Source organism: Podarcis cretensis, assembly GCF_951804945.1.
Source record: "Podarcis cretensis genome assembly, chromosome: 5".
NCBI classification, from domain to species: Eukaryota; Metazoa; Chordata; class Lepidosauria; order Squamata; family Lacertidae; genus Podarcis; species Podarcis cretensis.
This window is the reverse complement of record NC_137174.1, coordinates 31,189,329-31,205,272: the sequence shown is the minus strand read 5'-3', so window position 1 is coordinate 31,205,272 and position 15,944 is coordinate 31,189,329. Positions and strand designations below refer to the sequence as shown.

Genomic DNA, 15,944 nt, shown 5'->3' with positions numbered 1-15,944 from the left:
TGTCGTTCACAGATGCTTTCAGTGTTAGAATCTACCAACACACACAGACTTTAAAAAAATAAGATTTAATTAAAGCTATTTCAAAATGCAGTACATTAAAGGAAACTAATCTAAATAAAAACAAAACACAGAAAGAGAAAATGCAGAGTCCTCTCTTAAAGGTAGCCCTGGTCTCACACAGAAAGTGGTGGGCCCTCGCAGCTCTCACCTGGGAGTATTCCATTTTTCTCCCAGTCTCTTACCCTGGTGTCTTCCAGATAGGAAAAAGAAGATAAGAAGCTACCTTATACTGAGTCCATCTAATCGGTACTCACTGTCAGGGCTAGGGAATGAACATGGAACCTTTGGCACACAGAAGATGCTCCACCACTGAGCTATGGCTCTCACTCCTTGCTTTGGGCTACAACTCCTGTTAGCTCCAGCCAGCATGTAGAATGACCAGACATGATGGGAGTTGTAGTCCACAACATCTGGAGGGGCACCATTATCAATGAAAAACAATAATAACCATGGCACAGATATATCTGAACCTATTTAGATATATTTGGCTTCGGGGAATTCCAAAAGAACAATGCATTTATATACAATATATACAGAGCATTTATATACATTATATTGGTTTCCAAGCTGTGCAGTTTTGTATGTATAATCATCTCATACAAAAATATGCTGTCAATCGCAATCAAACTTTGTGTGTGCCTTTATCGACCTTAAGTCTGCTTTCGTATTTGAAACTTAAAACTGGAAATTTTCCCCATCATTGCATCTCTATGCCATGAAATTTCACTCATTTGCAGTCCTATCTCATGGAAGATTAGGGGGCGCCCAAGCCCATTTAAACCAGTAGGTTTAAGCATATGTCAGGTTTGTAACCTTAATTTCTGTCTGTAAAGAATCTGGAGTCAGTCTTGTTACATCAGAACAACTTATTTCCAAGTGAACTGCCCAGGAGTGTTTGCAAGCAAGATGCAAGTCACAATCGTCCTCTTATTGGCTGCGGCCAACACCATCAACACCCAACGATTTGAACAAAACCTCTTTTTGTACCATTAGAGAGCCTCATCAACCCACAGCTGGGCAACCCATCTAGAACAAATATTAATACCTCCTGACAGTGCTGATTCAGATCATTTGACCGTCAGAGGGGAAATTATCCTAAAGAGGAAGAGAAACAGCTATTTTTTAAAAAGTGTGGACTGAGGCTTAATTCTCACAGAGCAAACCTGTCTGGGTTGTACCATATCAGACTGCAGGCACAGCATTTTTAAGAAATCCTCTCTAGACAGAAATTTGGATTTCAGGAAGAAAGCTTCTAGTCCAACCTTTCCCTTGAGATACTAATTTTCTATGTGCAGTGATTAAAAAAAAAATTCAATCTGAAGTGATAATGGCCTAGATGTAGTTTTATCACCTCCAAGGAGACTAGACTGGAGAAATAGGTTTAAAACAAAACATAACAAACATTTCTTCTTAACATCTATAACCCCATTTTGGGTCAGTGTAAGAGTATGTGTAAAGAATTACCCTACACAGCAGGTTGTCTAGAAATTATTAAGATCCTTCAAGATTAAAGAGGAAGGAGTTGGGGAAGGCAGAGCATATATTACCTGTATTGGAAGAGTCCATTGATTGCAGTAAATGGTAACACTAAGGCTATCTACACAGTAGTGGCCCAAAGCGCAGGGAGCTTATTATCCCCTGCTGCGTTTCAAATCACATTTCGTCTTGTAGGTCACTTAATGGCAGGGCCATCACGACCCTCTGCCCTTTTGCCTGGCAGAAAAGCAAGCCCAGCCTGCCAGTGCTGATTAAACCCCCGTCCCCAGCACCCAAGAATCTATAGGCGGAGTCTGGCACCAGGCATCTGCGGGACCCCTGTTTCTTTATTATTATTATTATTACTACTACTACTACTACTACTATTATTATTATATCGTCTACTACTACTACTACTACTACTACTACTACTACTATTATATCGTCGTATATCCGGAAGTCTCACTGTAAATACATGGGATCCCTGAACTGAGTATTAGGTACAGCGAGGCAAGTGGGGAAGGGGCTTTGGAAATGAATTAGGGGTGCCAACTTGAATAAATATTCGGGGAGGGGTAGGTATGATCACATGACACAGTGCACACGCGCGCGCACCGTATTTGAATGGCAATATCATGCCCACCAATTTTGGGGTGCCCTGAAATATTTTAGGGGGAACCGATCTGATATACTTAGATCCAGATAGAGATTCCTGAATCAGGGCAGCAGTCGTGACCTGTGCCCATTGCGCACAAAAGGAATGCTTACTGTTAGTAGTATTATCAATATTTTTTAGCCTATTTCCAATAAGGGCTAAGGAACACCTTCCGGGGGAGATGAAAGGGGGGTGAAAGGGAGCAGCGCTTGCTCGACCCTCGCAGAAGCCCCCGCGCAGGAGGAGGAGGAGGAGGGAGCAGCGGAGGAGGCGGCGCTGCGCGGCGGCGGCGGCGGGCGTGGCTTTGGCGCGAGGGCCGGCGGAGCCTGTGCTTGGGGAAGGCCCGGCTCCGAGCAGATGGGGAGGCGCGCAGGGCCGGCGACAGTAAGTGGCGCCTTCTTCCGCGGGGCTCTCAGGCCACGGGGACCTTTCCGCCGGGGGTTTTGCGGCTGCGCCTCTCTTCGCCTTTGCTCTCTACCTGCGACTCCTTTTCCGCCTGCTGCTTCTCCTCCTCTTCCTCCGGCCTCTGCTCCTCCTCCCGCCGCACTTTGTTTCGGTCTCGGAAACTCGCCGTGAAATTCGAGGTTGGGGTGTTTGCCGGCGGCAGCACGGAGCATGTGCAGAGTGCATTTCCTGCCACGCACTCCTGGAGTGGGGCCCGGGCAGCTTCCCGTTCGCCAGATGCACCCTTTCAGTCGAGACCAAGTCGAGACCCCACTTGGGGTGGGGGGGAACCAGGATTTTTCCTACGGAGAGGCTTCACCAAGACTTTTTTTTTTTACTTTTGGCTTTCTTAGTGTTGCCTATCAGGGTTTGTAAGGCTTGAGGGGGACCCAACATGCATTTTGTGGGTCCCCCTCAAAGCCAGGCCAAAACATGTTTTCTGAGAGAACAGCAAATAGCCTCTTCCTCAGCTGCCCAGTATCCTAGGCTGGTCAAGGGTGCTGAGTACCCAAAGGATTTGGGCAGTGTATTAATGATACTAATTCCATTTCTTATCCACCCTTTACCATAAGGTCCCAAGGCAGGTGACAGCAATTTAAAAATACAGTATTTAAAACGTTTTAAAGCAAATTGCAGTCGCAAGAATAGAGTTGGGCCTAAAAAAAAATGTTTCTCAAGTGTCAAAAAGCCAGTGTGAAGAATGCCATGTTTTGCAAATCCCAAGTCCTGAGATGACCTACAGATGTCTTCCATAATTCATTTTTTTTAGGCAGTGAAGCTAGGTTTGTATTGTAGGTGGGACTTTCCGTGAGAGCCCACCTTTCTTGAAAGGAAAGGAAATTCCTGGATTGGCTCCCAGAGTTTATTTGCCCATGTGGCATATTTTCTTTTTCTTTTAATCATACCAAGCATACATTAAGCATCGATTGCTTTCCGGCAAAGCGCTTTTGCGTAACTAAAAAGCTTCCACATCTTACTGAGCGACTGATTGGCCCAATGAAAGATGTCATTTTGCCATTTCTCTTCACTGTGGGTTGGCCTCAAAATATTCCCCAGCTCCCCTAGGAATAACATGCTTCAGCCACATATTTCAAAAGGGAACCTCTTCTGCTCCCCCCCCCCCACTCCATTAATTCTTGTTTTGATGACCTGGACAGGAGGGCTTAGAAGAATGGAGATTGCTTAAAAACTTAACAAGAGTCATTTGATCAAAAATTTAATTATAAGGTAACTACTTCCACAAGATGCTGTCCCTTCACTTTGTTCTCTCTCTCTTACAAACTTTTTAACAAACTTTCACCCTGCCTTCCCTGAAGACTCGCAGCAGCTAGCAGTTCAACTATTTCATACAGTAAAGCAAAAGCAAACTCCATGAATACTGTTTGAAAACATGTGAATATTTCAGAATATATTTAACATTATTTTAAATAAGAACATTTTGCACAGGCCCTTGTAAAGGCCTGTTTAGGCTGCAGCTGGCCTCAGTGTTCCATTATGCATAAGGACACCGTAACGGCTTCTCTTCTGGAACACCAAAGGAGTTTCTTTGAACTCAGGAACTCTTGTCCTTTTAACACAGATTTATTTGGGATGCTTGCAGCTGTTGCTGCAGCTTTCTATGGCAAGCCGATGGGTTGTATTTCTTAATATTAATAAGCATTTATATAGCTCACTTGAAATGTTCAGGTGCACCTTCTCTCAGTGTACCCTAAGAGAGACTGGTGGTATTATTATAGGGGTCAAAGGGCTAGTGACAATGTCATGCTATGTGACCATAACTTTCACACATCTTCAATTTATCCTAAAAGTGGCTGTTGATTTGGAGGAACAAGATGACTACCACCACAGTGCGAACTCTTTGTACAAACCGGTGGATGTCACTACCCAAGAAGAGACACCCCTGTTCGAGGAGCCAGAGGGAAACAGACACGGTTTTCACAAGCCTAAAGATCACTTCAATGGCACCTACATTATTTTCTTCCTTCTGGGGACTAGCTCTCTCTTGCCTTTGAACTTCATCATCACTGCAAAGAATTACTGGATGTACAAACTTCAGAACTGCTCAGAAGAAGTCTCTCCAGCAGAGCAGGGAACTTCAGATGTTCGTGTAAGTCTTGGGAATTCAGGTTTTAACTTGGCTGTGTTAACCCTTCTCTTTCTCTGTGAGCTTAGTGCATGAATTTGATGTCTTAATCCTTATGGAGGACAAGACTTTCCCTTATGGAAGAGAGCTCTGGTTTGTTTTTGCAAATACGTTGCGCACGTGGTGTCCATAATCCAGCATTTGGGGCTTTTTTAGTTTAGAAAATATGACAGTGAAGAAAAGAGATACGGACATCTTCTTTTCACCCCTCTTGCGCTATATTGGTCCTGTTTGTGGGCTTCTCAGAGGCAGGTGGTTGCCCAGTGTGGGAATCAGGTTTCTAAGTATTTTGAGTTAAAACACTCAGCAGAAGTCAAACTTAATACAGTGGTGCCCCGCAAGACGAAAAACTCGCTAGACGAAAGAGTTTTTCGTCTTTTGAGGTGCTTCGCAAGACGAATTTCCCTATGGGCTTGCTTCGCAAGACGAAATGTCTTGCGAGTTTGTTTCCTTTTTCTTAAAGCCGCTAAGCCGTTAATAGCCGCTAAGCCGCTAATAGCCGCTAAGCCGCTAATAGCCGTGCTTCGCAAGACGAAAAAACTGCAAGACGAAGAGACTCGCGGAACGGATTAATTTCGTCTTGCGAGGCACCACTGTACTGAATCCCTATTGGAGGAGCACACTTTACCCTGGATATAGTCACACTGAGATTCTGCGTTTAGGAAAATAAAAAAGCTACATTTATTACAGGAAATACGTGCTTGATAGGAAAGATCCTGGTTCTGCCTAACCTGGGAGATGCAATGAGCTATGCTTGCTGTTGCGTCTCAAGCTATGCTTGCATCTTGCATGCAGAGAGATCCAAAGTAGGTGTCTCCTTTTCCAAGGTGAGGATGAAGTAGAAGGAAGTAGGAAATGAGCTCAGCAACCCTAAGGGTATTAGTCTAGTACCGGAGGGAAGGTCAGCACAGGTTAGGTCAGAAAGGGCAGTCTAGGAAACCTTAAGGGTTTTTCCTCACTCTCCTCTTTCCCATGCACATGTCAGCCTTCAGTGCAAGCTGAGTTTTGGATCCCAATACTTCCAACCATCTGTTGGTTTGATAAGTGAAACTGATGATTGGCAGGACTCATGACAGACAAAAGAAAGTTCTTCATCACACACTGCATAAGTAATTTTGGGATTTTGCTGCCACTCTGATCTTTTATGTGTGGTTTTCCCTCCTCCTCCTCCCCCACTCAGGCTAGGCTGGGACTGGAGGGAGATGAGACTGTTTCAGATTTCTCTCACAAGGGGAGCAGCAAATGTTGTTCCACAATTTCTCTCAAGGCCTTTGTTATCCAGGTGCTCTGATGGACTCAAAGTCTGGTTTCATAACTGAGGGCAGATTGGAAACCCTGAGAGTTTGCTTGTCCGGGCTCTTAAAAAGCTAATGCTGGAACTTAAGAGTCAATCAGTTCAATTCAGTGCTTAAAATAAATTAGGCAGCTTAATTTATTCCTTAAATAAATTAGGCAGCCTCCTAAAAGTTTTAAATAGTTTTTTTGGAAATTTTTCCAGCATACGGAATTCTAATTCATATAGTTCTAAAGGTATGTGAGGAATAAGGAAGGGGATGAATTGCAGAACCTCTAAATAAGAGGCTTGGTTGTGTGTGATAACACAGAATATGCTGCCTTCGAAACTTGCCAGCATCTCATGGCATTAATCTCACAGGTGTATAGGGACTTTCGCTGTAATGCACATAGCATGACAATTGTCTAGCTGCATAATTGTTGCTGCTGTTTAGTGTCCAATGAAAGATCCACACACATCACAGTATTGCAGCTCAAGTTAGGGATTTTTCACCTTTTTGAAAAGGTACAGATGGGATTATGGTTGCAGCTCTTGGCAGCCCAGTGCATACTACTCCCAAGACTTCTGCCATGTTGTATAAACTCTAACTCAGAAATACAGTCATACCTCGGGTTAAATGTGCTTCAGGTTGAGCGTTTTCAGGTTACGCTCTGCAGCAACCCGGAAGTAACGGAGCATGTTATTTCCGGGTTTCGCCGCTCGCGCATGCGCAGATGCTCAAAATGACGTCATGCGTGGAAGCGGCGAATTGTGACCCGTGCGTGTGCAGACGTGGGTTGCGTTCGCTTCAGGATACGAATGGGGCTCCGGAACGGATCCCGTTTGCATCCTGGGGTACCACTGCAGTAGGACAAAGGAATGGCATTCTGGAGGTTTGATTAACTTTCAAGTTGAAAAAGCTAGCATGGACTCAGTCTTTACTTGTCTCCTATCTGGGAAAACCAGAACTGGATCACTCTGGTACTACATGAGAAATGGATGGATGGAGTTTACGCTTGCCTGTGAAGTGCGAACAGTAGCAGCCCACCTCTAGGCATTGTCTTTGGAAAAAAATATTTTTTTAATGTTTTAGCACCGTAAGCTTTCATGGGACCCAATGAGCATTTGCTAGGGTGTTGCAGGCTAGGATGCTTCCTGCAGCTCCAGTGAATGCCAAGAGCTGTTCCCCATATAATTATTTTTGCTACAGGGATAGCCTCCAAGATGCTTGCATTAACTTTAGAACTCCCTGGCAAGTTTCAGCTTTAATGCCAGTTTCCATCCAAAATCGCACGTGTCTTCCCCACTTTGCCTGACACTTGTCTCATTTCTCACTTTAGGGTAAGTAACATAAAAATAGGAAGCTTCCTTATTCTGTGTGAGGCCACTGATCCATCTAGCTTCTTGTCATATGCACTGAGCGGTAGAAGCTCTCCAGGGATTCAGGCAGGGGTCCTTCCCAGCCCTAAATGGAGATCCCAGAGGTGGATCTACAGATCTTTTGCACCAAAGGAGCTTGCATAAAAGAGAAAGCACACCTTAAGAGACAAACCTCAAAAATTAGCAAAATAGAAATAGATATCACAGGCCTCTCAACACACTATGGATCTTTTGCATGCAAAGGGAAAAAGGCACCTGCAATTTAGCTGTGTGTTTTGGGCTTATCACTTGTTTCCCTTGTAACCTTCAAATTTGAAAAAGTTGCCTTGCCACTGCATAGCAGCAGTTTCTCCCCCAGTCCTTTCTGAATGTCACGATGATTCAAGCATTTGCTACAGGCCCAGGTCCTGCAGAATGGGTTGCAACAGCTGTCTGGGAAAACCAATTTTCGCAAGTGCTATCAAGCTCTAACAGAGGCTTACCAGCCTATCTGTCAGATTGCAAAGTACTATAGTGAGGATTAAAACAGAGTTCTGATAGGGCAGGCTGAGCGATGTTGGCTGGCTGTTGGAAACACTACATTGAGAAAAGTGTAAAATAAATAAATAAACCTTGATCTCGCAAAGGGGACCCCAGAGGGAACAGAGTAAACATAGGGCCTTAAATTGCAAAAGCAGGAAGGCCTACTCCGCTTTCTGATCGAAATGTCACTTGAAAATATTAGCTATTTATAGTCTGTGTGCAGGTGTTTCTGCACAAGGGATCAGTGTGAGAAAGGGGAAGGAGGGAATGTTCATCGATAGGACATCCCAGGGGCATGTTCAATGAAGTACGGTGAGCAGCAAACCTAATACATTCTCTTTCAACGCCAGAGGTTTTTGCTTAGTGCTTTGAGAATCGGTTCTAATTCTTTGTGAATTTTGCCTGTCATGCAAAGCAATGACAACCCCATGCTGACATGCAACAGTTGCATTAATTTTGTTATGAATGTGGTAGTGGTGACTGCTGGGATAGCTCAGTTGGTAGAGCCTGAGACTCTTTAATCTTGGGGTTGTGGGTTCGAGCCCCACATTGGGCAAAAGATTCCTGCTTTGCAGGGGGTTGGACTAGATGACCCTCAGGGTCCTTTCCAACTCTACGCTTCTATGAATTGGAATGAGCCATACAAAATATAGACAAACTTCTGTTTTGTTCTCAAAGCCTAGCACCACCTTCCCAACACTGGCCTGCCTTGCTTAATTCCAGACATTGGAGGTTGTTAGAATAAGCAGTGAAAAACACTCTTGCTTCTTCTTGCCTTTGTCAACACTTTGCATAATGGGAGGGGAAGCCCTGCTTGTCCCCAGTGCCTCTGCCATGGCAGACAACTCAGGATAAGACAGTGTGTGTGTTGTCTCAGTTTGGCTTGGGTTTTGGAGAAAGTGGGAACTACAGTGCTTGCATTTCCTCTTCATAGCCCAGCATGAAGTGAGAGACTTAAGATGCCTATGTTAGCTGCAAGATTAGTTTTGCTGTTTTGCTGTTGCGTGCTTAGAGGGCTCAGGAAAGGGGAGGCCTTCAACAGTAATTACTGACAAGTAATTTGAAATGTATGGCCCTCCTAGGTCTGCCTCCTTCGGGATTCCGTGCTGCCACAACGCCAATGACGCAGGTGTTTAAAAAGTGGAGACGCAGGCATGGCAGTAGAAGTCTACAGGTGCCCATTATAGTCCAGCTTTTCCAAAGTGAAAACCCTCCTAGCACCTGTTTGGAATTCTGCAAGCTGCCTGCTGTACTTTATGGCTTTTTCCAAAACACTGGCAGGTGTGAACAGGCTGCCGGCTGCAGCAGGGAGCCTCTTGTCTTGGCGTGCAAGCTTAGAAGTTTGTTGCTTCTTGATTCACGGAATTGGCGTTCTGATGCGAACACTCCAGTGGTCCCACACTGTTGTTTTCCTCCTTAATTCCTAGTTGCTTTCCTTCCCTTGGATTTTTTATTTCTCTTTAGCAAAGTAGGTAACTTCTCCCAAGAGAACACTGGTACATCTTTTATGATGGGCAACTTCAAATTTTACTGGGCTTCCCATGTTTGTTTGTTTTTAATGCAAGGTTCTGTTTTGAAGTGTTAAGTTTCTGAAATTCCGGCACAAATAAAATTAACATGCTTGATTTTGCATCTCCACTGAAAATCCTCACTTTCTTGACAAAGCCTAGTGCTTCACTGGCCAAGTTTACATATAAGTGGATTGCAGAACAAAATGATTTACCTGAGTTTCCAGTATGAAGTGGCCAGTGGACCTCTGCTTATTGTGGCATCTGTAGCTAGTAGATCTTGCTCTGAGATTGGACCAATGAGACTTGAGTACCAATGCTCTGTTAGTTTTACCTTCAAAACATTTAAGATAACTCAGTGGAGAGAGTAAAACCCTAAAAATCAGCAGCAGTGAAACCACCATTAAAAGCAGTTATAAAACCATAATAAGAAGGGTTTGAAATATAAATATTAAGTACTTTTATCTGCAATCTTTGCAACAGCCCTGTAAGGCCGGTGTTGCTATCTCCATATTTCAAATAGGGAGTTGAGACTGATTTGATTTGCCTAAGGCAATCCAACAAACTTCATGCATGATCAGTTTGAGTTGTACTTTATTTTCTTGCTGGTGATTCCCCTTCCCAGAGAACATAGGCTTGAATTATTGCAACCGATGCATTCACAAAAACAAACAAAGATACCATTATTCCTACAAACTCAACCATTTCCACCAGCAAAATTAGGAAATAATTTCAGTTCCTCTCTTTAGAAATGCTACCACTTCTGTTTCATGGCTGCTTCTGGCATGGAGTGGTTTACACAGACAGAAGAACCCCGACCAAACCTAAGAGGAGGCGTGTAGTGGTGATAGGGGATTCCCTACTGAGGGGAACAGAAGCAGTGATCTGTGGGCCTGACAAGATGTCTCGGGAAGTGTGCTGTCTCCCCGGGGCTAAGATCCAAGATGTAACTGAACGACTGCAAGGAATCATAAAACCCACTGACAAATACCCCTTCCTCTTGGTTCATGTGGGAACCAATGACACTGCAAGCAATAGCCTCCAGAAGATCAAAAGAGACTATGAGGCTCTGGGCAGGAAATTGAAGCAATTAAATGCACAAATTGTCATCTCATCTGTCCTCCCAGTTGAACGACGTGGCCCAGGGAGAGAGAGAAAAATAGTGGAAGTGAACAGCTGGCTTCGTAAATGGTGTAAACAGGAACGGTTTGGATTCTTAGATCACGGACTGCAGTTTCTTGAAGATGGACTTCTGGCAAGAGATGGGCTGCACCTCACAACAGTTGGGAGGAATGTTTTTGCCAAAAATCTCAGAAACCTCATCAGGAGGGCTTTAAACTGACTAATGTGGGGGAGGAAGACAGTGCTCCTGAAGGTAGGAGTCTATCAATTGATGAACATGATCATCCAAATGTCATAGACCAAATGGAGCAAACAGCACGCAGACCTAGTGGTGGGAGGAAAAAATCCTTAAATAAGAGACACGGGGGAATGATTAATGGACTTCAATGTCTGTACACTAATGCGCAAAGCATGGGTAATAAACAAGATGAGCTTGAGCTCTTGGTACAGCAAACTAAATATGACATAATAGGCATCACTGAAACCTGGTGGGATAAGTCCCACGACTGGAATGTAATAATGGAGGGTTACAATCTATTTCAGAGAAACAGACCAGACAAGAAAGGAGGAGGAGTGGCGTTATATGTCAGGGATGTGTATACCTGTGAAGAGATCCAAGATTTAGAACCTCAAAGCCAAAGTGAGAGCATTTGGGTCAAAATTAAGGGAGAGATGAATAACAGGGACCTCATTGTGGGAGTTTACTATAGATCCCCAAGCCAAACGGAGGACATAGATGATGCCTTCCTGGAACAGATGGCCAAGCATGCAAAAGGAAGGGAGATAGTAGTAATGGGGGACTTCAATTACCCGGATATTTGCTGGATGTCAAACTCAGCCAAGAGCATAAGGTCAAACAGATTCCTCACTGGCCTTGCAGATAACTTCGTTGTCCAGAAAGTGGGAGAAGCAACAAGAGGAACAGCCATTTTAGATCTGGTCCTAACCAATGTTGATGACCTGGTTAGTGGGGTAGAAGTGGAAGGATCATTAGGCGCGAGTGATCATGCTCTTCTGAAGTTTACTATACAGCGGAAAGGAGCAGCCAAGCATACTAGGACTCAATTTCTTGACTTTAAGAAAGCCGACTTCATAAAACTTAGGGAAGTGCTGGGTGAGATCCCATGGACAGTAATACTAAAAGGAAAGGGAGTTCATGATGGCTGGGAGTTTGTTAAGAGGGAGATAGTAAAAGCACAACTTCAGGCAATACCAATGAGACGGAAACATGGAAGGTGCCTAAAGAAGCCAGGGTGGCTATCTAAAGAACTTTTAACTGAGTTAAGATTAAAAAAGGATGTGTACAAAAAATGGAAAAGGGGGGAAACCACCAAAGAGGAATTCAAACAAATAGCCAGCACGTGTAGACACAAAGTCAGAAAAGCTAAAGCACAGAATGAACTCAGGCTTGCTAGAGAGGTTAAAAGCAACAAAAAAGGCTTTTATGGGTATGTTCGTAGCAAAAGGAAGAACAAAGAAACAGTGGGGTCACTCAGAGGAGAAGATGGTGAAATGCAAACAGGGGACACAGAAAGGGCTGAACTCCTCAATGCCTTCTTTGCCTCAGTCTTCTCCGATAAAGAAAACAATGCCCGACCTGAAGAATTTGGAGCAAATGATTCAGCAGAGGAAACACAGCCCAGAATAACTAAGGAGATAGTACAAGAATACTTGGCTAGTTTAGATGTATTCAAGTCTCCAGGGCCAGATGAACTGCATCCAAGAGTATTAAAAGAACTGGCAGATGTGATCTCAGAACCACTGGCAGTCATCTTTGAGAATTCCTGGAGAACAGGTGAAGTCCCGGCAGACTGGAGGAGGGCAAATGTTGTCCCTATTTTCAAAAAGGGGAAAAGAGAGGACCCGAATAATTACCGCCCAGTCAGTCTGACATCAATACCAGGGAAGATTCTGGAGCAGATCATTAAGCAAACAGTCTGTGAGCACCTAGAAAGGAATACTGTGATCACCAATAGTCAGCATGGATTTCTGAAAAATAAGTCATGTCAGACTAACCTGATCTCGTTTTTTGACAGAATTACAAGCCTGGTAGATGAAGGGAACGCAGTGGATGTAGCCTACCTTGATTTCAGCAAGGCATTTGACAAGGTGCCCCATGATATTCTTGTAAAGAAGCTGGTAAAATGCGGTCTTGACTATGCTACCACTCAGTGGATTTGTAACTGGCTGACTGACCGAACCCAAAGGGTGCTCATCAATGGTTCCTCTTCATCCTGGAGAAGAGTGACTAGTGGGGTGCCACAGGGTTCTGTCTTGGGCCCGGTCTTATTCAACATCTTTATCAACGACTTGGATGATGGACTCAAGGGCATCCTGATCAAATTTGCAGATGACACCAAACTGGGAGGGATGGCTAACACCCCAGAGGACAGGATCACACTTCAAAACGACCTTGACAGATTAGAGAACTGGGCCAAAACAAACAAGATGAATTTTAATAGGGAGAAATGTAAAGTATTGCACTTGGGCAAAAAAAATGAGAGGCACAAATACAAGATGGGTGACACCTGGCTTGAGAGCAGTACATGTGAAAAGGATCTAGGAGTCTTGGTTGACCACAAACTTGACATGAGCCAACAGTGTGACGCGGCAGCTAAAAAAGCCAATGCAATTCTGGGCTGCATCAATAGGAGTATAGCATCTAGATCAAGGGAAGTAATAGTGCCACTGTATTCTGCTCTGGTCAGACCTCACCTGGAGTACTGTGTCCAGTTCTGGGCACCGCAGTTCAAGAAGGACACTGACAAACTGGAACGTGTCCAGAGGAGGGCAACCAAAATGGTCAAAGGCCTGGAAACGATGCCTTATGAAGAACGGCTAAGGGAGCTGGGCATGTTTAGCCTGGAGAAGAGGAGGTTAAGGGGTGATATGATAGCCATGTTCAAATATATAAAAGGATGTCACATAGAGGAGGGAGAAAGGTTGTTTTCTGCTGCTCCAGAGAAGCGGACACGGAGCAATGGTTCCAAACTACAAGAAAAAAGATTCCACCTAAACATTAGGAAGAACTTCCTGACAGAAAGAGCTGTTCGACAGTGGAATTTGCTGCCAAGGAGTGTGGTGGAGTCTCCTTCTTTGGAGGTCTTTAAGCAGAGGCTTGACAGCCATATGTCAGGAGTGCTCTGATGGTGTTTCCTGCTTGGCAGGGGGTTGGACTCGATGGCCCTTGTGGTCTCTTCCAACTCTACGATTCTATGATTCTATGATTCTATGAACTAAAGAGGTATACACTAACAACCAATTTTGATTATTACATTTGATGTAGGACTTGCAGAAATGCAAGCAGCTCTCGCTTTGCAACTCTTGCTTCACCCATGTAAATTGCTGGAGCCCAGCCATTATTTTAAGAACTAGCCTCTTAGCTACGAGTGACCAGGACCTGAGTTCAGACAAGTATATGGAGTGCCATGTACGTGAGTGAGAGGGCCCAGCATGGAAACCCAAACAGGTTGCCAGAGGAGGGACAGAATTCTCCACTTCTTCTGCCCAACCACCAGCAAGCTAGTTAAAACAGTTGCAGGCTAGTAACTTTGGTGAGCTTATTTATGAAAGCTGGTGTAGCATATGAGGCAAAAACAGGAGTGAATGAATCTTTATTTGCGTCAGCCATCGGCCATAGCAGTAAAACAACAATACAATATACAAAGAATAAAAATTTAAAAGTCAATTATATAAAATACATTTTAGGGTTTTGAATCAATAGTCAAATAGTGGATCTTATTCTAATTGCCTAGCCAAAAAGCTTGCAACCTTAGCTGACTTCAAAGCAACAACTCTGACATGTCATCCTACTGCTAGTACAGTGGTACCTCGGGTTAAGTACTTAATTCGTTTCGGAGGTCCATACTTAACCTGAAACTGTTCTTAACCTGAAGCACCACTTTAGCTAATGGGGCCTCCTGCTGCTTCTGCGCCACCGGAGCCTGATTTCTGTTCTCATCCTGAAGCAAAGTTCTTAACCTGAAGCACTATTTCTGGGTTAGCAGAGTCTGTAACCTGAAGTGTATGTAACATGAGGTACCACTGTAGTGACATGGATGTCCGAAGACAACTCGCCCCATTGAGCTGCCCACCTATAAAACCACCTCTCACCATTGCCACCCTGTTGACTTGGGCATGTAGGAAGATGTTAGCACACCACTCTGCCTTCTTTACCAATAATAGTGGAAGTGATGCAGAGAGTGACTCTTCTGGAAGCTCCGTGCCATTAGGCGTGAGGGGAAAGTATTCTTTGTAATGTTGTTTGGGATAGAACCCTGACATATACTTGGCCACAGTTAATAATAATAATAATAATAATAATAATGATAATAATAATAATAATAATAATAATTTTATTTATATCCCGCCCTCCCCAGCCGAAGCCGGGCTCAGGGCGGCTAACAACACTAAAACAGTGCAACATTATAAAAACATTATAAAAATTAATTAAAATCAAAATTGATGGCAACCATAAACTAAAATTTTGTAAAGATTGCCAAAGGAGGGAATCAGGCTGTGCCCTGACCAAAGGCCTGGTGGAACAGCTCTGTCTTGCAGGCCCTGCGGAAAGATGTCAAGTCCTGCAGGGCCCTTGTCTCTTGTGACAGAGCGTTCCACCAAGTTGGAGCCGCAGCCGAAAAAGCCCTGGCTCTAGTTGAGGCCAGCCTAACCTCTCTGTTATAAATGCATCCCAGTATTGGGAAGTGTTTTCCTGATTGGGAAACAACTTTTGCGCAGAAAAGGGGGGCAGGGAAACCCTGCAATGATGCTATATTGCCATTAGTCCAAGAAAGTGCAGAAATGGTGGTCTAACGTCAGCTCATTCAGCCTAGAAACGCTGCTGTTTACCCACTCTAGACTTCATCAATCCCTCCATGATCTAATAGCAACTTGGGGATATTTGTTCTTCGTCGTGAAGGGTCACAAAGCACCGTGCAGATTTAACAACCTGATGTGGGGGTATATTCAGGGATTAATGTACTGAGCCATCAAATATAGCCACTCCTGTGATATCACGTAACACTTTAGGTGAGAAGTATTTGATCACTAGCAGGCTGTCTCCTGGTGCCCTCAAGGAAAGATCTGACACTGAAGGGTTTGGCGCTGTGAATTTTGACCTGGTTTCACTTTATTGAACCTGTTTCTCTTGACTTATTTTAATAGTGAGACTGAACATTTATTTTCCGCTTCATGTCTGGAAACCCTGGACACCCCTTCTCTGAGGTAAAATGCTCCCCTAGCAATGCTGTCTTTCAGAGACCCACCCCACCAGCTGCCTGACCTCCTCTGGTGGTCTTAGTCATGGGTAGGCAAATTAAGGCCCGGGGGCCAGATCCGGACCAATCGCCCTCTAAATCC

The 15,944-nt window shown here is 44.2% G+C and overlaps 1 protein-coding gene and 2 long non-coding RNA genes across 4 annotated transcripts in view; 2 read left to right on the top strand and 1 right to left on the bottom strand.

Annotated features, from left to right (window-relative positions):
* Nucleotides 1–15,944, top strand: part of LOC307216337 — a 355,708-nt gene that overhangs the window by 315,671 nt on the left and 24,093 nt on the right. The window lies entirely within an intron of this gene.
* Nucleotides 1–15,944, bottom strand: part of LOC307216357 — a 621,279-nt gene that overhangs the window by 603,209 nt on the left and 2,126 nt on the right. The gene's annotated exons all lie outside the window — the stretch shown is intronic.
* The window catches only part of SLC29A3 (solute carrier family 29 member 3), a gene marked incomplete at its 5' end in the record, with an annotated part of 37,562 nt that continues 24,093 nt past the window's right edge, over nucleotides 2,476–15,944 (top strand). The window contains 2 exons of one of the 2 annotated variants that reach the window (XM_079976363.1): nucleotides 2,476–2,575; nucleotides 4,444–4,742. In XM_079976363.1, the coding sequence (XP_079832489.1) occupies nucleotide 2,575; nucleotides 4,444–4,742 (300 nt within the window). Of the gene's footprint in view, nucleotides 2,576–4,391; nucleotides 4,743–15,944 lie in introns of those variants that run through there. The other variant, XM_079976362.1, reaches the window with a different exon arrangement.